Source organism: Camellia sinensis, chromosome 5, assembly GCF_055761805.1.
Source record: "Camellia sinensis isolate YWXY chromosome 5, ASM5576180v1, whole genome shotgun sequence".
Taxonomy (NCBI): domain Eukaryota; kingdom Viridiplantae; phylum Streptophyta; class Magnoliopsida; order Ericales; family Theaceae; genus Camellia; species Camellia sinensis.
Genome location: NC_138965.1, coordinates 160,746,775 through 160,772,302, shown reverse-complemented (window position 1 = coordinate 160,772,302; position 25,528 = coordinate 160,746,775). Strand labels below are relative to the sequence as shown.

General features: G+C 32.8%; 2 protein-coding genes across 6 annotated transcripts; one reads left to right on the top strand and one right to left on the bottom strand.

Moving 5' to 3' along the window:
* The first annotated feature begins 4,195 nt into the window (after positions 1-4,195).
* Positions 4,196-10,028, top strand: LOC114278928 (F-box/kelch-repeat protein At1g55270). Of its 4 annotated transcripts, none has more exons than XR_003635111.2 (4): positions 4,196-5,042; positions 5,126-5,215; positions 7,602-9,043; positions 9,796-10,028. XR_003635111.2 is itself a non-coding variant. In XM_028221082.2 (3 exons), exons 2-3 carry the CDS (start codon positions 5,189-5,191, stop codon positions 8,838-8,840), a joined length of 1,266 nt encoding a protein of 421 aa, XP_028076883.1. In that variant the 5' UTR covers positions 4,196-5,042; positions 5,126-5,188; the 3' UTR covers positions 8,841-9,207. The 4 variants fall into 4 exon arrangements, 1 of the variants encoding a protein (XP_028076883.1); XR_003635110.2 differs by having other exon boundaries at positions 9,695-10,028; XR_003635112.2 differs by having other exon boundaries at positions 4,267-4,500; positions 9,695-10,028.
* A 324-nt stretch (positions 10,029-10,352) lies between these two features.
* On the bottom strand, positions 10,353-17,792 carry LOC114278929 (putative ethanolamine kinase). 2 transcript variants are annotated; one of them, XM_028221084.2, is made up of 11 exons: positions 17,540-17,792; positions 16,829-16,920; positions 16,157-16,263; positions 15,307-15,412; positions 13,660-13,782; positions 13,386-13,477; positions 12,500-12,605; positions 12,000-12,105; positions 11,841-11,907; positions 10,872-10,964; positions 10,353-10,784 (listed from the first exon to the last, which is right to left on the bottom strand). In XM_028221084.2, the coding sequence occupies exons 1-11, from the start codon at positions 17,671-17,673 to the stop codon at positions 10,656-10,658; spliced, it is 1,155 nt and encodes a 384-aa protein (XP_028076885.2). In that variant the 5' UTR covers positions 17,674-17,792; the 3' UTR covers positions 10,353-10,655. The 2 variants fall into 2 exon arrangements, with proteins under 2 accessions (XP_028076885.2, XP_028076887.2); XM_028221086.2 differs by having other exon boundaries at positions 12,521-12,605.
* Positions 17,793-25,528: the final 7,736 nt, after the last annotated feature.

Below are 25,528 nucleotides of genomic sequence, written 5' to 3'. Positions count from 1 at the left end.
ATGGTATTTTCATAGTAATAAGAGTAATAATATTGATCGGATAGATAAGAGGTAAGATTAGTCTCATTCATTCTTCCACTTAGAGAAGTTATTTTGCATTCTTGGAGTAATTTCATGTAGTGTTTCAAATTAATAGTTATTGGTATAAACGGTAAAATTTGTCACTTTTACATTAATATGACAATATGAAATGTGATTATTAAAAATTAGTGTAAAGCATTGTTTTAAGAGCACAAATACATTGCGAAAAGTGTCAAAGTTAAATTTTGACTTGAATTTTAGTAAAGTCATTTTTTTCAAATCAACAATCATGAATTAACTTTTTGAGGAGTAGATTTTATGGTCAAAAATTAATATGAAAATTGGTTGCGTTAAAATAACATGTAAACTATCATAATAGTATAGTTAAATTGGTCTCATCATCACTAGTCTCACTTTTATGATCCAAATTAGTTATTTTGTAAGTTCTTATAGGTATATATATAAAAAGTATTAAATTGACCCAATAATGATTAAACACACAATTTCATCAAATTTATCTTAAAAAATAAACATCGATTTTCCAAATTTGTAATCAATTTTTTTGAAGACAAATCTAACGACATCTTTTAGTTACAAATATTGGATCAATTTGATTTTTTTTTATTGATGATACACATACCAAAAAAAAATTTACAAATTTGACAATTCAAATCATTAGAATGAACTAGTGGTAACACTCCTTTTTTTTTCCCCCTATTTTTTTCCAAATATAATTGTACACACTAGAAAGTAGTCAAATACATCAAAGTCAACCCTGATGAACAGTGGAAATCACTTCACAAAAATATTCCAAATTTCAAATTCCTTTAATCATAACTTCCCCACCAATAAAGTAAAAAAGATTATAGATGTGATGGATGTGTTATCATACTCTAATCACACTGATCTTATATCACTCATATAGGAGATATAATATCATCTAATCTTTGGGCCCAAAATGCGATCAATAAATCAGCAATGTGGTAGGCCTCTATTTTTCCAATGACCAAAATAACCTTTGTGGAGTAGGCCTAAAGTCATATATGATGTGGTGGGTCATACATTAGAAAATTTCCTTACTTCCAAAACATTTGGTGGAATATTGGAGAGGGAGAAATGAAATATATATATATATATATATTTGTTGGTAGGTACAACATGCATCATAGATGGTGTGCTTTTTATTTGTAGAGGACACATAATCATTTTTTTTTATTTAAAAAAAATCCAAAAAACCTAAGGTGCCGTTTGGTAACACTTACGTTTTCAGTTTTTTATTTATATTTATAAAAATTTAAAAAACTCAAATAAAAACTTGTTTGGTAAAATTTTTGATTTATAAATCAGTGGTCTCAGTTTATAAATTTGGCCAAAAAATGAAAACACAAAAAATGTGTTTCCATTTTGAGTTTTCAGTTTTTTTTTTTTTATCACCCAATATTAGCCACCACCCGTCACCATTTTTCCACCACCGTCTTCCGCCACCACCACCTACCAGCCACCACCCACCTGCAACCCACTCGCCACCACCACCCACCCCTCGTTGCCGCCACCACCACCACCACCCACCTGTCATCCACCCGCCACCACCCACTACCTGCCACTACCATTCATCGCTCGCCACCACCACCCGCCACTTACTTGCCACCACCACACACCACCCACCAGCCACCCCCACTCACCACCCATCTACCACCACCATTCACCACCTGCCACCACTAACCACCCACCACCACCAGCCACCCACTCGCCATCACCACCCACCCGCCACCCACCCACCTACCTACCACCACCACCTACCACCCACTCGCTACCACTTACCACCCGCCACCGTCACCCACCCACCACCACCACCACCACCCGCCACCTACCTGCCACCACCCCCCGCTACCACCACCACCACCGTCACCTACCTGCCACCACCCGCCATGCGCCACCCACTTGCTACCACCACCCACCACCCGCCGCCACCACCACCACCACCACCCACCCGCCACCACCACCATCACCCGTCATCCGCTACCCACCCGCCACCACCACCAACACCACCCATTCGCTACCACCCACCACCCGCCACCGTTACCCACCCACCCACCACTACCACCTGCCACCTACTCGCCACCCACCACCACCCGTCATCAGCCACTCACCACCCGCCACCTACCCACCACTACCCGCCATCCGCCACCCACCTGCCATCACCCGCCGCCACAACCCGCCGCCACCACCTCCCACTCACTACCACCCACCACCCGCCATCGTCACCCACCCACTCACCACCACCACCCATCTGCCACCACCCACCCTCCACCAGCTATCCACCACCCACCGTCACCACTTTCTACCACCGTCTTCCGTCGCCACTTGCCACCACTTGCCATTTCTCACTCTTTTTTATATTTTTAAATTTTTTTAAACATTTTGTCAATTACCAAACGCGTTTGTAGTTTATGTTTTTTTAAAAATAAACAAAAAATAAACAAAAACCAGTTTATAAAATTTTTGTAAATATAAACTGGAAACGTAAACGTTACCAAACACACCATCTTGGCACAAATTAAATTTTAATCTTTTAATTATTTTATTTTAAATTTTAAAATAATATTTAATTCTAGCTATGCATTAGTCATAACTAATCGAACTAGGATAATTTAGACAATTTAATCACTTTTTATCAGCGGTATTGGATGGTGATGGTAGCAGTAGATTCGAAAGGAATAAAAAAGGTTGAAATGAGAGTAAGTGGATGAGGAAGATATGGCAGTGGGTGGATGATGAGTGGCCAATGGATACAAATGAAAGTTTAGAATTGATACTATTATAAATGTTCAAGGGTAATATTATAAAATTTATGATAAAATTTAACTTAACAAAATATCTAAAATTTTGTAATTGATACTAATAAGTTTGTGATTTGATTACAATATTTTTTATTATACCAATTTGTGAAAAGTTTATATATTTTATAATTAATATTATAAAATTTATGATAAAATTTTATCAATTTATAAGAGGATGCATATGATATGCACCTCGAGTGATGTTTTTCCCACACTTTAATGTGTTTAAGCAAAATATATTTTTTAATTGACGAAAAATGTGAGTCATTTCTACCAAAAGGTTTATTGATCAGATGGACCATCACTCTCCATCAATTAAAAAAATACATTTTACTTACACACTTAAATAAAATGTATGAACAAATTTAAACGGTCAAATTCCACCATAGGTTTTCTGTGTTATTAAACTCTTTATTTAAAGAATCTCAAATTTTATTTTTGAAAAAAATTTCAATGCGAGTTTAAAAAAAATACAAATAAATTATAAACTTTATAAATATTAATAATTATTTTTTATTTTTTTTTTATCAATCTGTAATAAAAAAAAATTTTGACAAGTACACCTATTAATACTTTTTCCAACATTTCTCTTGAACTTTATTAAAAGTGGCAATTGGATCCACAATATTTATTTTGACTATGCTTTTATTAGGATTTGGGGGCCTAATAGACACTGTTATACTGTTTTATGGGCTTATTTCTGAGTTTCTTTTTATAATTTAAATTAATCACATTTTAGAGTATATCGAGTAGAATATACTTGTAAAAAATGAAGTTAATCGAATATCGTTAACCCTTTTATCCACTCACATTTATATTCATTTAAATACTTTAAATCACAATGTTATTTATTTATATATACAAATATAAATGGATAAAAGAATTAACGATATTCGATTAACTTGATTTTTTTACAATTATGTTCTATTAAATATATTTTAAAATATAAACGGTTCAAATTATTAAAACGGATCCTGAAATAAACCGATAGGGCAGCACAGGGGCACAGCAGGCACTCCCAATCACTTTTTTTTATTAAGGCTTGTTTGAAAAAATAAGTTCAAAGCTGATTTTTTAAATATATATATATATATATAAAATAATAAAAAATAATAATTTAAGCAAAGTAGACTAAAACTTTGACTTTTAGCAAATTTTCAAAATAGCTCGGTTAAGTTTGTCATATACAAAATAATTCATCTTTTTATCTTTTTGTTCATCACATCATCTTTTTATTCTTTTATACATCTTTTTATAAAAAGATAAAAAATATACTTATTTAGCGTCTCACAAACAAACCACCCTAATTAAGGGGTGCATCTCTTCCTGTAAAAAAATTTAAAAAATTAAAAAAAAAAATTGTTATCTTTCTCTATACCAGGACTGCAACAAAGAGCTAACTTCCAAACCAGTTTTGTGGACTTGTTCTTTGATTTCTTCGGTTAAGTCCACCGGCCAAATGTCATCATCATATACCTCACCTCTTTCTCATTCTCTCTTCCATTAATGGTTTAGGTTTGCTTTTTTCCACCTCTCTCTCTCTCTCTCTCTGCCTGCTGTCTTCTCAAACAGTTTCTTGTGGCTTGGTAGGTTGTGCCGTTGGGGTCATGGGCCCTATTTTCCACCCAAGATTTCAATGGTGAGAGAAGGGGGAGTCTATCTCTTCATTGCTTTTTCTTTCCCCATTTTCTTGATGTTTCACATTTGTGTACTAGGGTTCTTGGGAGGATAAAGAATTGAGTTCTATGTCTGTCTCTCTCTCTCTGTCTCTCTCTCTCTCTGAATTCATGAAATTGGTATTTTTTGAGGTTTTTGCTTTCTGGGTTTTGATTTTTAGACATGGGTTTTGAAGATTGAGTAGTGTTGAGTTTTTGTTTTGATCAGCTTCTGTTGACCGTATAGTCTTCTAGTTTTCTGCATCTGAAGTAGGCTTAACCTTTGATTCTTGAATTAGGACTTCTCATTTTCTTGGTGAATTGTTGGGTTTTGGATTGTTTTAAGTTATTTTTTAGATAGGATTTGGATTACCCGAGGTGGGTTTTCAAATCTGAAGAGGTTGTGGGTATCAGGTAATCGATTGGTTCTTTGGTTTTCCAATCTGAGAATTGTGATATTATACTCTTCCAGAAACTCAATGCAGGATTCAATTTCAGCTTGTATGCTTGGTTTTTAATATTCAAGGTGAATTTTCAATGTGAAGTGATTATAACAGTTGGTTTTGTGATGACTTGTGCATTTCTTACATATATGATTTTTTCTTGTAGGATGATTATTGAGAGATAGGTATTTGACATTTGAGGTGTTTTTGAAGTTGGATGTTTTAAGACATGGACAGGATGATTCAGCCACCTTTGGTAAATTTCATTTTGCCTTGTTGCTTTGTTCAATCCTATATTTGTTTAAGTAATGTATGCTAGGTTTTTATGTTATACTTTTAGCATGTTGGGAATGTTTATTTCATATGTTTGAGTGGTTTTTCTTTTTCTTTTTGTAAGTACTTCTATTTTTGACATGGACGTCATGGTTTCAAACCACAGAAACAGCCTCTCCGCACGTGGGATAAGCTGCCCATTGAGACTGCCTTAAAGTAATTCTGTTTTTGAATTATCAATGTTTTGGACCTTGGATAGGGAATGACCTTATTATTGGAATAAACTAATCTGAGATTTCCTGGCTACAATGTTGTCCAACAAAACTAAATGAATTAAGTTCGGTTTCAGTCACTATCCTGCATAAACCTGGAATCAATTTAGCTTGGCATCTTTGGTTTAAGAACAATTCTACATGAACATAGATCATACTCTGGTAGAACATTCATATGATTTTCATTGTCTATACTTCATTTAGACAAATGACACTATAAGATTCTTGGTGACCTCCTCAATTTTGCTTCCAAGTTCTTTTTCTTGTGAATATCCATCATGTTTTCTTTGTCCATTTTTCAACTATACAAATAGAGTCTAAGAAGCTTGAATGTGGATATGAAATATGGATATGATGATTTGAAAAAAATCTAAAAAAACTAGGCTATGAGTACGGCAAGAATAAGTTGAAAAATAAATAATTTTCAATATTATATTATACATGAGCTCAAAGAATAGTGAGAAACCATTCGGAATTAGATATTAGTTTAAGAGCCAATAGTTAGTTTACTTTTTTTTCATTGGATACATTAATTTGATAAAATATTTATTAAAAAAAAGTAGATTTCTACTTTAGTCTTCACTATTTTCTTCTTCAATAAGAAACAAAAATTATTGAAAATTACTCTTATATTCAAAATTATACTATATTAATGTGTAAAAATTATTATAATTTCAATTTCATAATAATTTGAATACGTGACCTAGAGTGTCCAAAAAATATTTGATACTTCTCAAAATTAACATCAAGTATACGTTTAGGAAGTATTAGATATGTACCAGCCAGTATGCAAAGGAGTATCGGTATCCAATACGGATACGGATCCCATTTAGAAGTATATGTGATTCATAATTGAGGCTATCAACTTTTTTTCTTGGAATCCCTAACTCCCTCTCCATTTACTGATGCTCAGATTATGATTAATAAGTTGCTTACAACTCTGAAGTATAATCAAATTATTGTTCTATTTTATTTTCATATTTACTTTGAGGCACTAGTTCATTCTTTAAAATGGTCTTGAAAAAATTAACAATAATAAAATAAGTAAATAAATAAAGTTATGGGAGAAGAACATAATATAAATTGATTAGTAAAAGGATATGGATGCATCCACAGCTATTATGGTTGTATCTACAGCCCCTTGCACGAGGTGGTGCCCCCCACCCATGTGGGAGAGGAGTCTGTGGATACAAGGTTGTGGATTTTGCAATATCATTTGTAAAATGATGACAAAGAATATAAGAATCGTGGTTTTTTTGAATTCTCAGACAAGGATCTCTATCTTGATTATAATATGAGTCACCTTGACATGATTTCATTTTCTTCTATCTTCTTCCTCACTCATAAATCTCTTGTGCCTTTGCTAAATGCTCTTCTAAAACTTGGCTTTATCAAATACTAGAGTTGTTGAAGGTGAACGTGCATCTAAAGCATGGCAAATGGGGGTCTTCTTTGTTTTGGTCCAGATTCTTCTTCTCCATTTTGTCAACTTGGAGATATCACTTTGTCTCTGTTTCCTTATGGTTTTCTTGTTTGCATGTGATGTAATATGACATTGGTTTGCCATTGCTTATCCTAAAAAAAGGGTTAAATGATGATATATTAATGCAAGTCCCTTTGAGGTTTGAGTTTCTGATATGTGATGATTGTGATACCCTTCCTCTTTCCGAGATTCTGGTTTAAATGATTTAAGATTTCATACGAGTTTTAACCAAAATGATTTGATTTATGTTGTTGAATATTAAATTGAGTGAATCTTACCATTCAATTGTGATTCACTATTGTTTTTGATTAAGTTCTATTTGTATAATACGTGAAACAATCTGGTTTTATCACCCCCCCCCCCCCCCCCCAAAACAGCGAAAAAAAAAAGGAAAAAGAAAAAGAAAAAGAAATCAATTGAATATATTAATATACATGATTTTATATTTACATATATACAATTTAGTTATATATTTATTTTATTTTAAACACTACATGTATATACATATACAAAATTATATATTATGCTAAATAAAATGGATTTTACGATTCATGACTCATTATGTAGCAAAACGATTCATGATTTGACAGCAATGGCTTCTTGTATATTTGCAGGTTGATACAACAGCATGTTTCTGTAGAGTAGATGTAGGTTTCAAAACTGTTGCTGGAGCAAAGAAATATGTTCCTGGTACAAAGCTATGTCTTCAGCCCAACATTAAGCCATCCATTCATCCTACCAGGCAGAAGCCAGCACGGGGCGACAGAAACAGGAATCAATCCCCTCTGCTCCCGGGACTCCCCGATGATCTCGCCATAGCTTGTTTAATCCGAGTGCCACGAGTTGAGCACAATAAACTCCGCTTAGTCTGCAAAAGATGGAATCGCCTTTTGGCCGGTAACTTCTTCTACTCACTTCGAAAGAGCCTTGGAATAGTAGAAGAATGGATCTATGTCATGAAGAGAGAACGAGACGGAAAAATCTCATGGCATGCCTTCGACCCCATATACCAGCTTTGGCAGCCTCTCCCTCCTGTCCCAAAAGAATATTCCGAGGTCCTAGGGTTTGGATGTGCCGTTTTAAGCAGTTGTCACCTTTATTTATTCGGCGGCAAAGACCCAATCAAGGGTTCGATGAGACGGGTAATTTTCTATAGCGCACGTACTAATAAATGGCATCGTGCTCCGGATATGCTTCGGAGGCGTCATTTCTTTGGCTCGTGTGTCATGAACAACTGTTTGTACGTAGCTGGTGGCGAGAATGAGGGGGTGCACCGGTCCTTGAGATCTGCTGAAGTTTACGATCCAAACAAGAATCGATGGGCCTTCATTTCGGATATGAGCACAGCAATGGTACCATTTATTGGAGTTGTTTACGAGGGCAAGTGGTTCTTGAAAGGGCTCGGGTCCCACAGACAGGTACTGAGCGAGGTCTACGAACCTGAAACGGATAGTTGGTGCCCGGTTTATGATGGAATGGTGACAGGGTGGAGGAACCCGTGTACTTCCCTAAACGGGAAGCTCTACGCGTTAGACTGTAAAGATGGTTGCAAAATTAGAATTTTTGATGAAAAGACGGACGCTTGGAGCAAACACATCGATAGTAAGATGCATTTGGGGAATTCCAAGGCGTTGGAGGCGGCAGCGCTTGTCCCACTCAACAGGAAGCTCTGCATTATCCGAAACAATATGAGTATTTCTCTGGTAGACGTTTCAAAATCCGATGAACATCAATGGGAAATGATCGGTGGAAAAGGGCAGTTGAAGACGTTGGTGACAAATTTCTTGTCGAGTCTTGCTGGGAGGAACCGACTCAAGAGCCACATTGTACACTGTCAGGTTCTTCAAGCTTGAGGATTGTAAATTATGGCTTAGGATCAGAGAACTCCTCGATTGTCTTTATAGCTCTCATGATTCGAAGGAAAGTGGTATGCATAGAAATTGACAGTTGAAGACTTGACAAGCTGACAGACAAACCACCAATTGAAGAACATATTTGGACCGATTTACGAAATCTTCTCTCGTCGAGTTGTACAGTTTTGCAACTGCATGATCAGGTTAGTTGGTTGATAAATCATATCATATGAAGAAGAAACTTAAGTTTTGCCCTAGTTTAGGGAGAGTGGAGAAAATGATATGGAGTCCGCTTCAGTCTTCACCATTGGTGTCATGAGGTCACAGTTGAATGACTATATATATATATATATATCAGTTTTTATCAGAGGCATACTTTCAAGTACTTAAAACCATTAATATCAACTTCCTTTTCTCTCTTTCTTTTCATGTCTCAAATCATCTCTCTATCTAACAAGAGTCAGAGAAGCTCATTGTGTGGAAGCTGGTGGTTTGGTACAAAGATGAGGATAAAAGATCCTGTTTTTTTTTTTTTTTTTTTTTCCTTACTTTTCGGCAACAAATAAGATTTGAGCCTTCAATTATTATTAGGGTTAAAAAATCAATATGATAAAAAATGAAAAAAAAGTACATAAAGACAAATAAAGAACGTTGTCTTTTTTCTTGGATTTTCTTATTTTTTTACTTTTTAAGTTCTTCAATCCTAGGCGGACTAAAAAGTAAAAACAAAAATTGACACAAATTTTTTCAAAAGAATGTCCAAAAAAATGTGATTTTTTTAACTGGATGTCAAACGACTACTGACTAAGCAAAGCAAACATAGACATATAAGCTAATGATGCAATTTTTCTCAGGGTTTGCATGATTGATAAAGCTTAATTTCAACAATCGAGTCTTTATCTCTTCATGGATCTCATTTTGCGATGATTGCTCTTCGTGTCTTCTGGTGATGCAGTTTTATGAAGATTGCTGGTTGATAGAGAGATCCAGTTTCATTTGTTTTCTCGTTTTTTGTTTTTTTTTTGGCAGTTGTTGCTATTGTTGGATCTGATTCTCGTGTCCTTTGTTGAGCTCTTATTTGTCCATTAGCAATATTTTTTTCTTTGTTTGGAATCTTTTGTACTTTGAAACTCTGATAGTTTTCTTTTTTCTATGAATGAAGTTATTATCTTTTGTCCAAAAGAAAAAGGAATATGAATATAGAATTTACAGGCCCCTTGATTAATTGGGCAAAAAATAAAAGAAAAGATAATAATCTGTCACCTAGGTGTAAAAAATTATAATAATAACAATAATAATATTGTAGTTTTTTGCCATTTTGTTTGAATGAACAAGAAAGAAAGTAAAGAAGATAGAACACTTGCCTTTTTTCTCGTCTTTTTTTTTTTCTTCAATTTAATGTATTTAGATGGACAATTTAAATATTATAAAAGAATTATATTCAGAATTATGCAAGGAGGACATGATTTTAAGCAATGAGGGAAAAAAAAGTTACTGTTGAACAAATGCAAGTTTCAAAATTACAACAGAATTTCATTTTATTAATTTATCCAAACTTGTTTCCACCAAACAAAGGAAACAAAAGTATCAAAAATTGCTATTAAACCACATACAAAGCTTCAGAGCTACAACAAATCTCAAATGCAATATCAAAACACTAGATTCACTATTTATTTCTTCAAATCTATATATCCACTTTCTTTCTCCTAACTGGCTACCAAAGAATATTGTACAAGTCGAGGGAGGACTCGCACGTCTCTTCATTTAATTTCACAGAATACAAAGGCATACCGGTAATGCATAGAATGAGAAAGCTCACTCACTCCCGGGTCTTGCGAGGTAAGATTGTGCCAGCAAGAAGCAGTTCTCCTTCTGCTTTTTGTATTCATTGTATCGCAGGAAGAAGTAACCAAGATAATCAAAATCAATCGGAGACATCTTCGCCTGCCAACAGTGAGCAAATATTCTGACTTAGATGATATATGGGTTCATTGTGGAGACCTGAATGCAAACCTTGCAGAACAAAAGTACCTGGATTAGGGCCCACAGAGCCCAATATAAGTGTGAAGCTAACATGTAAGTGTTTGTCTCAACATAGAGAGCTTGGAGATCTTTGTCAGATACCTGTTGTTAAGAACAGCTTACTTGTATTATTGCACGGCTTTTCAAATTATAAGCATATAATGTGCAGTCTTTTCAATGAAGCAATATGGTCCAAGCATCAACGTTAACTGATTGTTTATTCTTTTTCGATTCATTTTCAACCTTTTCAACAAAGATTATTGATGCACAACCATATACGAGGCCAACGAAAGCCACAGGGAAAAATCTAAGTAAACTAGATGAAACAAAGGAAAGGACTGTGTTGCATGTGTGATATTTTCAGGCAAAAGAACCTAAATACAGAACAGCATTATCATTATGCAAGGTGTACATTATTTTAGCACTAACCATCCAGAGGTCCCACCAATGGGATCAGAGATGGCTCAACCATTAAGCAACTTAGTCAGTCGCCTAATGCCACGAAGAATATTTTATAATAAAAAAAAATTATGGTTGGAGACCCCAGATTTTCAAAGACAAAATAAGATAAGACCTTGTTTTCATATTTAGCCTTGGATCTAAAAAATTCTCGAGCTGCTATTGAATGGGATCTATGTCCTCCGCATGTCAAGTGATTTTACGCCATAGATCTCATTTAAATTTTCAAGCTACCTAAATCAACCCTGCTTAAAAGCTTGACTTTAAACAAACTAATGCAACCCAACAAAAACTTCGAGAAATAAAAAATGAGTTTGGGTCCTTTTTTATTGCCAGATATGTTGTTTATTGACAAGCAACAATTTTAGTTTTCAATTATTCAAATGCACATCAAACACAATTTTAAAGAACTTCTTGCACTTTGGGCAAAATTTACTTTTACCAATTCAGAACCTCATGAAAGATGCACAAGTAATGCAAAATTGCTGTAAGTTTAACAAGTTTGCAAACTTAATGTACCTCTAGTGGTTTTTCAGGTTCTAGATAGTGCCTGAAGAAATGAAACTGCTCAACTTTACTCGGATATCTACATAAACACCAAGTTCAAGAATCAATACCTCATCTATGTATATCACCGTCATAAAAGAAAATGAGAAAAGAGCAAGGAAGATCCCATACAAGCTGTAGTCACAATCATAGCCCGCATATTCATTGAAGTGATTTCCAATGTCAAAACCTCTATAATTGTACGATCCGTATTCAAAATCAATGAAGTAGAGTTTCTCTGGATGTCAACCAACAAAGGTAAGGATCACTAAAAAGGGAGACAAATGATCATAGCTAACTATAAGGAATCGATGGTGAACAACAAAACTTTGGCCAATTGATGGTGAATAACAAAACTTTGGCCTTTCTACACGCCATTTCTGGCAAAAAAGAATTCTGATCCCAAAAAAATTATTCAAAAGGGTCAAATGGCACTTTTGTAAACCTCTTATGCAACAGAACTTTCCTTGAAATATATGGATGGTCAATATGTCACACAAAAAAAGGACGGGGAGTATTTTCATATCATGGAGAACTTGGGGTTAGTTCTTATGTTTTTTAAAGATAAAGAGAGAAAAGAGAAACAGAAATTGTTAAAATGGAACACAAAAAGAGAGGGAAAAAATACAGACGTAAGATATGGTTGAAGATACCCTCTTCATCATTGAGCATCAGATTTCCAGAAAGTAAGTCATTATGCGCAAATACCACAGGAGCAGCAAGACGGCTTGTCAATTCCTGTTCATAAGCACAAGATATTTCTCCATAAATCAATCTATAGCTCCTCAACACTCAAGAGCACTCAACATAAAATCAGCATATGATTATTGCAAACCAAAAAAGAACTTCTGAAGCTAGCCAAAAAAGAAAGGAAAATTGTCTTCATCCTAACACCAGAGTGATTTGAGAACTCTTTTCCATGTTGTTTCAAGATGCAAGTTTTCAGGAGAAACTAAAACGTTGACTGAAATGACCCTTCACAATAAAAATGTCAACTACAAAATATTTTAGAGCCAAAAAAATGTATCAGCCTCAGGAAAAGAAAAAAAGGGGGAAATGAAGCCAAGTAATCTAATTCAAGGTTTGGCACATATGGTGTGTTTTGCTCCAATTACTTAAATCACCAATTGGCAACTTCTTAAGCTCAATATCTATTGATACATCATTTGAGTGAATGCGCATCTACTTCTAAGCAATATTTAATTTTGTTTATTTTATCTTCTGTTGGTCTAGTTTCCTGCACCTTGGACCTTCTATCACTAAACCACACATAACATATCTAAAGACGAGTAAACAAAATCCTCCCACCAAGTTAAACAGATGCATCAAAAATTCGAAGTCAAATTTCTATAATGTGACAGAAAGGAACATAAAAAAATATTTCACACAATGAACCGTAGCTAAAATCCTGAAACAGCATATCAGGAGAGAGATTCATATTCCTATCCCTAAATTAGAAAAGAAAGACAACAGATAGTATTACGCCAATTACAAGCAAGTCATGAGAAGAGTGAATACCTTGAGCTTAACAACCTCAGCTTCAACTTCTTCAAATGAAATTGTCTCATACTTCCTCTGCTTATTGCTATCATCAAATTTTAGAGTGGATGCTGCAAGAATAGGATTAGAGTGTTTTAAATAAAAGGATACTCGAACATGAGAAACACAACATGTTGAATAAAAAGATATTCTCCAACTGCCAAATTTAGAGACAATTTTTAATCAAATAAGAAATAATACTATGAATAACCATCACTAAGTAGAGGAAGATAATCATTAATCAGTAAAGGACCTTTCTTAAAGAACTTAAAAACTTCATTCCATAGTTGAGGTTCTCTGAAGCCTGGAATTTCCACCTGATGGAATCTACGAAGCTGCTTTGCAATTTCAGCGGCCAGCTTTGGCTTTCTCATGTCTGTCAATAAAGCAAGATCTGTCAGCCCAAGCTTGTTGGTCATCAAAAATCTTTGGAATTCATGTCATTTCAATAGAAAGATTTGTTGAGTTTCCAATTCAACCCCCAGTTGCAAAAAAAGGCAACACCTCCAAGGACATTTGTCATTTGTCAATGACCCAAGAAGTTTTAGACGAAGGAGAGATCAAGAGAACAATTTGTTGTAGCATATCAACTTGGTGTTTTATTTTGGATTCGAGGGTCTGTCTTGTCTATAACCATAAAAGGGCAAGTTGAAGGAATATTTGGTGACAACCAGTAAACTCGTCAGACATAAAAGGAAAAAATAAAAGAATAAAAAATAAAAAAAGGAAATTTTCACCCACTCTTACAGGATTGGACCGATGCTCTTTATTAAACAAGGACTAAGTTCAAATGCCACTACTCATCATGACCGAAAAAACATTTTTTGACCTAACTGGAAAGACCAATCCTTCAGTTTATGTGTGAACTCTTCTTTTAAAGCTTATTTATATTTCAGCATGACTAGAAAAGATTAGATTGATTCATGTGCACTACATACTTACTTGTTACTTAAACAGTGTTTCATCTTTAAGAGCTGGAAATTACGCAGTAAAAATTACAACAATATATAGGAAACTTCAAATCTACCGTTGTTGACTTCAACTTTCAACTAACTTCCTTTGGGAGTTAGCTAAAAAGCTAGAACTTTAAGAATCATGGAGGCTCCAAAAGGTGCTCCTGCTCTCTAGAACTTTAAGAATCATTTGTGTGTTATATTTGGACAAGCCCAAACTTGAACCATAAAGCTTTTACAGTGTAACTTCGGTAGGATCCAATCACAAAGAGCACATTTTTCAGCGGAAATTAAGTTATTAATTTACTAAGAATTCATGAATGGTTGATCTGCGCATATGTTTCAATATAAATTCTTCACATACAAAAAAGAACACCAAATCTAGAAGCACAAGGAAACCTTTATATCTTGTGCTTGGGCTGGCCACAAAACTTTTCAAGTTAAGGGTCTAGGAATAGGGATTCTTAAATTGTGCACCAACGGAAGAGATAAACCCAAAGTACTAGCAATAAACCCCATCAAATTATGGACCTATTAAATCAAGACAAACATATTCATACAATTTCAACACTCGCATCTGCATCAAACATAAAAAATGCACTTTCTAAAGCAAGAAACATGGATTCTCATTTTACGAAATTAAAAGGCCCCAAAGCACCAAATGCATAATGCCTTGTTTGTTATTAGTTAATGGAGTTCTCACTCATCTAAGTATCATTGATTTCTATATGCCATCACTTATCCACACATACACAAAATAAATATATAAATAAATAAATAAATTGAAAAATAAATGACGGTGATTTCTTTCATTTTTTGGCCAAGTTTTTTCCAATTCTACTTGAGATCTTCAAAGGTCGTATATAGTTCTACATAAATAATATCCAATTTACTATATGATAAATCCCACACGCATCTCAGTCAGAATGATCTTTATAAAAACTTACCAGGTGGAGTTAGTGTGCGTGCATATATAAATGATTGCACCATGCCATTTCCAAAAACTCCAAGCAATTTGGCACCAAATCCTGCAGCTGACAGGTATCCAATGGCCTAAATACAATATGAGGTAAATAATTACAAAGAGGAGCAAACAATTGACAGCTTAAGTAGCCTATCCTACTTTGGGGAAGAGTGAGTCAATGGAGTTTGGGGTGGAATGTTGGGTAAAATAGAAGTAAGATGCCATCTATTTAACAATGTCACTAAGAAAGTTTCAACTTTAACTTGGCAAACAAGCAATAACCCAGAGAGTAGTAAATTCATATCCAAGTTTCAAACAAATCATTGTTCTCCGAGCAATCACAGAATTTTATAGGCTGAATGCAACAGTGAGGAGAACTCTTCTTGACTAAAGCCTACAAAATTATTACCTGAAGTGCATTGACCATTAAAGTGCCATATATCTTTTACAATAACATCATATTATTGTGACTATTTGTGCAAACCATGTTTATTTACATGAAATGAAAAGAATCAGGAAAAAATAACCCATACATCTAGGAATAGAATAAACAACTATATGGCTTTATCAAAGTAAATCAATGGTGTAAAATATTAAATCAGTTCCAAAATCAAACAAAGTAGGATTAAGCAAGTAACCTTAGGAATTTCGAAGTGCTCTTAGCCTTAGAATTAAGCAGCTATCTTTTACAATAACATCAATTACAGAAAATAAGATATAGTAAAGCAACACAGCTCAGCAAAGTTAGCCCAAAGAGAATGATTAGTGCAGGTGATTAAAGGGATAACCCGTACATAGCCGCATTCTAAAAACAAGAATCCTTAGAAACTCACCTGCAATTCCCGTTCCCGATCGATAACATATTCGGTATTGGGGCCATACAATCTAACTGTTATGTTTATTAGGTTTCCATCTTCTTCCCTTACTGATACCTTCAATACTGCAAGGACGAATTATAAATTTTTCCTTACACTATACTTCAATACAAATGGTTAGCTAAGAACAGCAAGAAAGTTGCTATATCTAACAGGTTAGGTTTTTTTATATTTTTCTATCATAGAAAATTTAAGACATTATTATTCTATATAAGGCCATCTTCAACCCTTACTCATAATGTTACTCAGATTTGAAAAAAAATAAAAAATAAAATTGTGTAAAAGCTTCATTTGATACAAAGTACTCCAATAACCAAACTCAAATTTGAGTAAAAGTTTGGTAAGTGGCACAATTGTAAATTTAGAAGCTACTATGTCACTACAAATGGCCTGTAAAAATTTGAGTGTATATAAAAAACAAAAAAAGGTTCCCTTGATTTGGGTAAAACTCCTTTTGGTATGAGTTTGAGAAAAGGATTGGCGAAAGATTTTGAGGATTTTTACTCACATTTAAATTTGATATGGGTCAAGGGTAAGGATTGGAGATGCCCTAATGTAAAGAAGAAAAAATTTGAACGCAGACTAACCAAATGAATGACAAAACTTATATAACACAACAGAAATACGCACATAGATTTGTGATGCCACCGGAAACAGTCTCGACAGAGAAGTGAGAATTGTCCAATTTCGACCATTTCTCGAAGAGATCTTTGCACAGCTCTCTGTGTACAAGAATTCGACCAAAAAACATTAGGCCAAAGAAGGGGGTGGGGTCCACCGACTTTGTAGAACGAACAATAAACAAACAAAACACAATATGACGTCAAATAGGACCTCATGTATATCGTTTGGCAGCTAAGAAAATAAATTTTAAATCGAAAAATATGTATTTTCCGTAAGACTTTTTTTTTTGGTAGGTAAGTAATAAGTTATATACCAAAAATTTTTCCATAAGACTTGGTCTCCGAGAGAATTCAATAACAAGAACAGATAGAGATCAACCAAGTCATTTACAATCATTTGTTTATAACAAGTTCAATTTTCTCGATGATAATGTTCTCGTTTTAGTTAGAACTAAGCAACATGATGCAAGACCTCAAATCCATTTTCATTTTCCTCAGATTCTCCGCAGCCAAACACTGTTTGCAGAATAAGAATATCGAAAGAAAAACAACGGAATAAAACAGAACAGAACCCTAAGCTACGCATACTCAATTCACAAACTAAGTTCAGCATTTCCAAATGAAAACATATAGATATAGATATAGATCTAGACATATATATATATAGAGAGAGAGAGAGAGAGAGAGAGAGAGAGAGAGAGAGAGAGGTGAAACAAACATGATGCGAGGTGACATTTCGGGAAGAGAGAGAGAGTGGTCAACGGTGAGAGAAGATGATTGGATTCCTGAGCTTCCGTTCTCTCGAACTCCCTCCGCAACTTCCATGGCGTTCCAGATATTCACTGCTCCCATTCTCTCTCTCTCTCTCTCTCTCTCTCTCTCTCAATTCAAATGCTGATATTTCGAAGCTCTATGGGGAATCAATTGTTGCCGCGAATTTTCTTTATATTAGAGAGAGAGAGATGGGATTATTAATGGTAAATGTATTAATTAGCGTATTAATTAATGGAATTCGGGTCACTGTTGTGTTAAAGGCACAGCAGTGACTGTTGTGTCTCATTTTGTAATACATTATGGATTCATTTTTATAATTTGAACCGTTGATGTTGTAAGGTTTGTTAAGTACTTCATGCCTATCAAAAATCATATTAATCGGATATCAATAACTATATGATTGATAATCAAAAAAATAAACAAGAAGTTTTTTCTTTTGAAAAATAGAATAAAAATATGCAATTCGATCACATAGTTATTGATATCCGATTAATATGATTTTTGATAGGCTTGAAGTACTCAACAAATCTTACAAAATGAACGGTTCAGATCATAAAAATAAGCCCATAATGAATCTCAAAATAAGACACAACAATCACTGTTGTGCCGCACAACAGTGACCTCAAGTCCTTAATTAATATATTAATTGATAATGTGACATAATTAAAATATTTTTTTATATTTATAATTTATATAATGAGTGGGGTCAATAATAATAGTCTAATTAGTGTTGATACGTTAGTTAATATAAGTTATGTTAGATATCCTAAATAATTTACCAAACTTCTCACATGGATGTGAGATCCACACAATCCCACATGTGTGCAGGTCCGACACCAATATGAGAGGTTTGATAGAAAATTTGATAAATCATTTGGGGTTTATAGTATTTTTCTTTAATTAATACATGCAACACCACTCTTTAAAGATTGAAAGGCTCCGCGTGTTGCGTAAGTTTTTTTAATAGTTAAGTTATGGAGTTTAAATAATTGCTTAAATTTTTTGCATGAATGTGGTGTTCACGCATATATGGATTTGTGTGAGAAGGTTAGTAAAAAATTTAGTACTTTCTCCGTCCTAAAATAGTAGTCCCTTATTTCATTTTTTATTGTCTCAAAATATTAATCTCTCTTTAAAAATCAAGTATAAAAATAATATACATTTCTTATTTTGCCCTTCTTTTAAATTAATAAACAATACAAAAAGTATAATTATGACATTAATATTCCCAAAAAATATACTATCAAAAGGGTAATTTTGAAAAATCAACTTTTTTTCAAATGCAATAATTGTACTATCAAAAAAAAGTTAGATTCCTCAAAATGGATCATTATTTTGGGACAGAGAGAGTAGATTATTTAGAATTTATAGTATTTTTTCTTTTTCGAAGTCTTATTTCAGTGTTTTGAATTATTTATTTTTTAAAAAAAATAGAGAATAAAATATGTCTGTAAAAATAACTATTTACTTTTTAAAAATATAAAATAAAATATGTCTATAAAAATTTAAATTGATTGAATATCAGTATCACTTTTATCAAATCATATTTTTATTTAGATTTATATTTAAAATTAAATTTATCGTTAAATTTTTTAGATATAAATGTCTTGATGAAAAAAAATATCAATATCTGATTCACTTCAATTTTTACAGATATATTTTATCTGATATATTCTATCTAATATTTTAAAAATAAATAAATATTTTAAATCAACACAATAAAAAAATTTTTAAAAAAAAAAAACTCCACTAACCACACAACAACCTCTGCAATACTGATTATTTGGTGTTCATTGAACATGGAGCAATACTCCACGCCCGTTATTACGGGAAAAGATTACCATCTTTTTTTTTTTACTTAAAGTGGACAAGACAAAAAATTTATTCAACACGTGTAGCGTCGTTAACACTTGATTCGAAAAATCAAGGAAGATATTTTCTTAAAATTTGTTTTTGATTGAAAAATAAATAAATAAATAACATATGGGAAAATTATAGATAAATGGACTTTGCTACAATTATTAATTACAAAAAAAAAAAATTGGAGAATCAATTTTAATTACTTAATTTTTTTATTTCTTTTTATAACTTTTATCACTCAACCTCTTTCTTCTCCATCCTCTATATTTTTCTTCTCTCTTCATTTTTCCTCCACAACTGCTGACAACCCATCTTCCACTAGCCTTACTTCTACCAACCCCATCATTCCCAACCTATCCCCCAATCTTCCACCCCTAACCCTCTTCTTCCATCTCAATTACACACCATACGATAGATCACAAAACAGAAAAAGTGATCATGATGATTAAGGGAGATTGAAGATTTTAAGCTTCCCTTTGGCAAGTGAATTGGCTTCTTGATTTTTTAATTTTTTTAGTTATTTTAGTTCGGGGTTAAAAAATTTGATTTGGGAAAGACTTTTTGATTTTTTTGACTTTTTGACTTTTTGGTGAGGGGTGCTGCTATTAGCACCTACTAAAATTCTTTGGACCCTCCATTTCTTTGGACCCCAACCCTACACCCTAAATTTTAATAATATTTTTTTGAACACCCCACTTATTACCAAATCTACCCATATTCATAATATTTTCACAATGAAATGCACACCCACCTAATTTTTCATCCCTCTCCTTCCCTGACTCACTCAATCTTCAGAGTTTGGAGCTTTGGTCTAGTATAGAATTCTTGGACTCCAACCCTCCATCACTCTCGTCGCTGTCTCGGCCGTCAACGGAGCATTCTGACGACGCTCATCTTCTCTGAACGCTCTCCGTATCACCGAATCAGTAACCTCTCACATCCTCTCATCCTCTCATCATCATCTTCTTCGTTGCTTTTTGTATCTTCGTCATCATTGAAATCAATCGAAGATACTTCAATTTCTACAGGATTTGTATAACCGTTTGCAAGATAAAGTAAAACAGAATCATCGTCTAAATCGCCATCAGAATCATCGCCTGAATTGCCATCAGAATTCTAAATGTAGCCCAAAACAATTTGTTCACCATTGTGTAGCCGAAAAAATTTATTTTGTTCAGAACGGTTTTGTCAAACAATAATGATCCTGTCAACACTGTATGTCCGAACAAAATTTGTTCATCACTGTGTAACTTGAATCCATTCCAATTCACAACTTAAAATAACATGAATTAAATCCATTCAAAATGCATAACTTAAATCCATTCCAATTCACTATTTTCCACTCTAAGTTAGTTTAACAAAGAAAATTACATAACTGACTATCTGCATTAATGTTCATAACCTATGTATTGAACGAAAGGATTATATTCAGTACTGTATTACCAAACATAATTCTAACAGTCAGCAAACCAGTACCGAACAGCTCGAATGAAACAAGAACGACCGAAAACGACCGAGAATGTTAATGCAAGACAGATAAACTTATAAGATGATGAAGTATACATTATACTTGAAGCAAAACTTTTAAGTTCAATAGTGTTGATGATGGTAATAAAGATGACACATTCAAGATTTAAGATGATTATGAAAAATAATAAATTTAGGGCTTATGTTAGTTGGTTATGAAAAGTAATAGGTTTAGGATTTACAAACATAGAATACGTATAGTTGGAGTCGGATGTGGGGGTGGGGGTCCAATATTATAGAGTATTAGTTCTTATTGATAGGTAGGTGTTCCATTTAATAATGTCTTTTAATATAATTTTACTTTAGAGTATAATTGTAATTAAAAAAATTATAAAATGGGGAGTCCAAAGAATTTTGGCAGGTGCTAATAGCAGCACTCTTTGGTGAGGCGTCTCCATGTTAAAAGACCAAACTGCCCTTTAAGTAACTTCATACATGTCAACTCATTCACAAACATCCTCCACGTCAGCATCACATTGGACCGGAATTATTTTTTTTTTCTTTTTCCGTTTGGAATTGGCGTCTTTTTTTTTATGTTTTTTTTTTTTTTAAATTTATGTTTTTGTCATTTTTGTTTTTGTATACATTTATGTGTTCTTTTTCTTTAATTTACATTTTTGTCCTATTTATTTTTATTGGTATACATCAATTTGTTTTTATATTTTAGAAATGAGTTTTCATGTGTTTTATTTATTTGTAAATTACGTGGCAAATGCTAATTGATGTTTTGGTGTTTTTATTTTTAATTTTTTTAGATGAGGCGTATTTTTTTAATTATTTTTTTTTATTTATGTTTTTTTCATTTTTATTTGTATACATTAATTTGTTTTTATTTTTCAAAAATGGTTTTTCATGCGTTTTATTTATTTTAAAATTATGTGGCAACTGTTAATTTCTGTTTTTAATTTTATTTTATTTTTTGGTTGGACGAGGCGTATTTTTGTGATTCTTTTTTTTTCATTTACGTTTTTGTCATTTTTTTTTTTATTGTTTTCAATTTGCTTTTATTTTCTTTTTGGGTTTGGAAAAAGCCTTTTTATGTTTTGTTTTGTTTTAACATGACGTTGGGTGTTATGTTGTTGTCTTTTAGATATATATATATATATATATTTATTAATTTGTTTTTTTTATTTTGGAAAAGGCTTTTTCATTTTTTTTTTGAAATGACGTGGAAACTGTTAATTTTGGTTTCATTTTATTGACTTTTTTTTAAATTTTTTTTTTTTTCAAAAAGGTTTTTTCATGTTTTTTAATTTTAAATGACGTTGACAATGTTTATTTCAGTTTCATTTCAATGTGTTTTTTGTTGTTGTTATTGTTTTTTATTTATTTATTTTTGTTGGAAAAGGCTTTATTATGTTTTTTTTTTTTTTTCAAATGACCTGAAAAATGATAATTTTGGTTTTTTTTTTTTGTTTTCTTTTTTGGAAAAGGATTTTTTAATGTTTTTTTAAAATGACTTGGAAAATGCTAACTTTGATTTTATTTTATTGACTTTTTTTTATTTTTGATTTGTTATTTTTTTGGGAAAACGCTTTTTCATGTTTTTTATTTTAAATGACGTGGAAAATGCTAATTTTGGTTTTATTTTATTGTCTTTTTTTTTGGTTTAATTTTTTTTTTTTTTTTGGAAAACACTTTTTCATGTTTTCTATTATAAATGACGTGGAAAATAGTATTTTTGATTTTATTTGTATGCCTTTTTTTTATTTGTTTTATTTTTTGGAAAAGGATTTTTTATATTTTATTTTCAGATGACGTGGAAAATGATGTGGCTATTTTGTTCACTAGTGGTACAAATTGGTGCCTCTGTGAAAGTGAAACAGGAAGTGCTCTGGGGAAGTTTGGTAAATTCATCAAATGTTAAGTTGTTTCTGGACAAGTGATGGTGTTTTGTCTTCTAGTGACTACTTTAGTCAATTTTGAACGCATGTGGCTATTTTAGCCCCCAACCACATTGCCAGACAGAGGCTTAGGACTTCAAGAGAGGTTAGGGTGTTGTTGTGGTGGCAAAGAAGGTTAAAAATAATATTAATAAATAGAGTGTTGCAGCAGTGCAATGGGAAAGAGGGCTTAGATGGAAGAAAAGGAGTGGTAAATGGATGCCATCAGGGATGGCGGAGAAAGACTGAGGGCTTGTTTAGTTTGTATTTGAGAAACATGTTTTGAGATAAAAAGTATGAAAATTTGTTTGGTTTGATTTTTTTTCAAAAGATGTTTTGAAAAATTATTTTGAAAGAGAGTTTTGGAAAAAGTGATTGATTTGATGTGTATGAGAGAGAGAGATTTGTTTGGAAAACTTGTAAACAAACAAGTTTTGGAAAAAAAAATTTGGAAAAATTTGTTTGGTTTGATTACTTTTGAAAACTTATTTGTAGAGAATTTTTCCCAAATTTTTTTGAGAAACACAAACCAAATAAGGTCTGAGTATAATTGGGCATTGATTTAGACCCCCTTAAAACACCCACCCCCACAACCCCCTCACACACATGGAGGTTGGAGATTGGGTGAGAAGGAAAAAAAAAAAAAAAAAAAAAAAAGTTGACCAATCAAAACTAAAAGGGGTCAAGGAGTGACTCCCAAAGGGTAGATTCCATTTCTCTTTAAAAAATATATATATATTTCCCAAATTTTTGTAATTAATTTATATGAAAAATTTCCCAAATATTTAATTTTCTTTCTAAAATAAATAAGTTTAAAGCACACAGCCCATTTGTACATGGTAATAATTTTTCCTTTTTTTACTATCATCATCTACATTCAGTAAAGTGCTTTTTTTTATTTATCAAATCATTTCAAAACTATTAACGAATTAAATTGTTAAATCATTGTCAAATTACTCAAAAATTTGAATGTATAATAACAATAAAAATAATAAGAATAATATTAATCATTATTATTATTATTATTTGACAAATTAAAGATATCATTAGAAACATGGTTTGTTTGTGGGACTTGTAGTTAGGAAATTTTGGGTTGGTAAAGGTAGGACAGAGATGTTGAAAATACATCCTGGTGTGTGTGACGCAAAGGTAAGGTAGAGGACACGGCATCGTTTGATATCATCGGAAAAGAGTGTTGACCGTAGATATTTAATTAATCCTATAACGTGTGACATATTAATAATAATTAATTAATCCTATAACGTGTGACATATTAATAATTTATATGGTCAACTCAACACATTATTTGTTTGCATGTGATTCCCGAGTGACCGACACGTATTCAAACCTCATATTGTTGACTTCTTAAGCGTTTAAATTTCTTTGTAGCCTCTTTTTGTTTTGAATTTTTTTTTTTCGTTTATATAAAAAATAAAATGTATTTTTATCGAAAATAGTTTTGGTATAATTTTTTCTTAAACATTTGGGGGTGACTTTTATTGATTTTTTTAAACATTTGGAGCAGTATTTTACGTTAAAAATTAATAATAAAAAAGTATATATATATTTTTTTACTTTCTTAGCTTTTAGATAGTTATTTTTTTTAATTTATTTAAATTAATTTTATTTTATAAGCAATAAAAAAATTATACAAACATACTAACACAAACTATCAAAATAAATAAAAAAATATAAATAATTCTATAAACTATACCAAACATTATCAGTAATTATAGGCAGTGGCGAAAGGAGTTTGAAGTAGTGGTAGATATGGGTTGAACTTATACTACACAATGGCCCCGTTTGGTACAGCTTATAAGCAACTTAAATCAACTTTTGGCTTAAAATAAGTAATTATGTAGTGTTTGGTTGAGCTTATGAGAAATAGATTATAGCTTAAATTAATTGATTTTGAGCTAAAAGATGTAAGCTGCCACAGAGGTGTTTTTTTTTTTTAGCTTATGCGCACAACTGGTTATAGAAAGGGCAAAATGACTTAAATGTCCCTCCAAAAATTCAAAAATTACCAAAATGCCACTATATAAACTTGACATTCAATCACTGCTCATGTCTAGAGAGAGACAGAGACCCTGAGAGGTGATTTCCGACGAGAGGCGATTTTCGGCAACTATTTCCAGCCATCTCTCTCTATTTCCAACTATTTTCGGCGACATTCAAACGCTGTTCTCTCTATCTCTCTATCTCTCTCTCTCCGGTGTTGGTTCGTCGCCATCGCGATTTGTTTATCTCTCTTTCTCTCTGAACCATCGCGATTTGTCTCTCTTTCGCCATCACGATCTGTCTGTCTCTCTCTCTTTTGTTGTTGGTCTCTCTCTCTGTGCCTCCGTCATCGTCCTCATCCCCCTTCGCAAATCAGTCGTGCGAGGCGATCTCAAACCCTAGCGCCGGTTCATCGTTGCGCGGCTTGCCGGAGTTAGGGTTCAAGTTTTTTTTTCAGTATTTTTTTAATCAAAAAATAATAATAATTAAGCATTTTAGCTATGAATGAAATCAATTTTATGTTAATTGAAAAAATGAAAATAAGTCATTAATTGACACTAATTAATTAACTGAAAAAATGAAATAATTTTATACTAATTGATTTGTAATGAAAAAATGGAAATAATAATCTATATGAAAAAATGAAAATAAGCCATTAATTG

Bases quoted from the DNA above. Each gene is read 5' to 3' on its own strand.
- LOC114278928 (XM_028221082.2), top strand. From the start codon at position 5,189: ATGGACAGGATGATTCAGCCACCTTTG. The intron at 5,216-7,601 runs GTAAATTTCATT...GTATATTTGCAG, and splicing joins GGATGATTCAGCCACCTTTG to GTTGATACAACAGCATGTTT.
- LOC114278929 (XM_028221084.2), bottom strand. From the start codon at position 17,673: ATGGGAGCAGTGAATATCTGGAACGCCATGGAAGTTGCGGAGGGAGTT. The intron at 15,413-16,156 runs GTGAGTTTCTAA...TATTGTATTTAG, and splicing joins ATCGGGAACGGGAATTGCAG to GCCATTGGATACCTGTCAGC. The intron at 13,783-15,306 runs GTAAGTTTTTAT...CTTTATTGACAG, and splicing joins ACGCACACTAACTCCACCTG to ACATGAGAAAGCCAAAGCTG.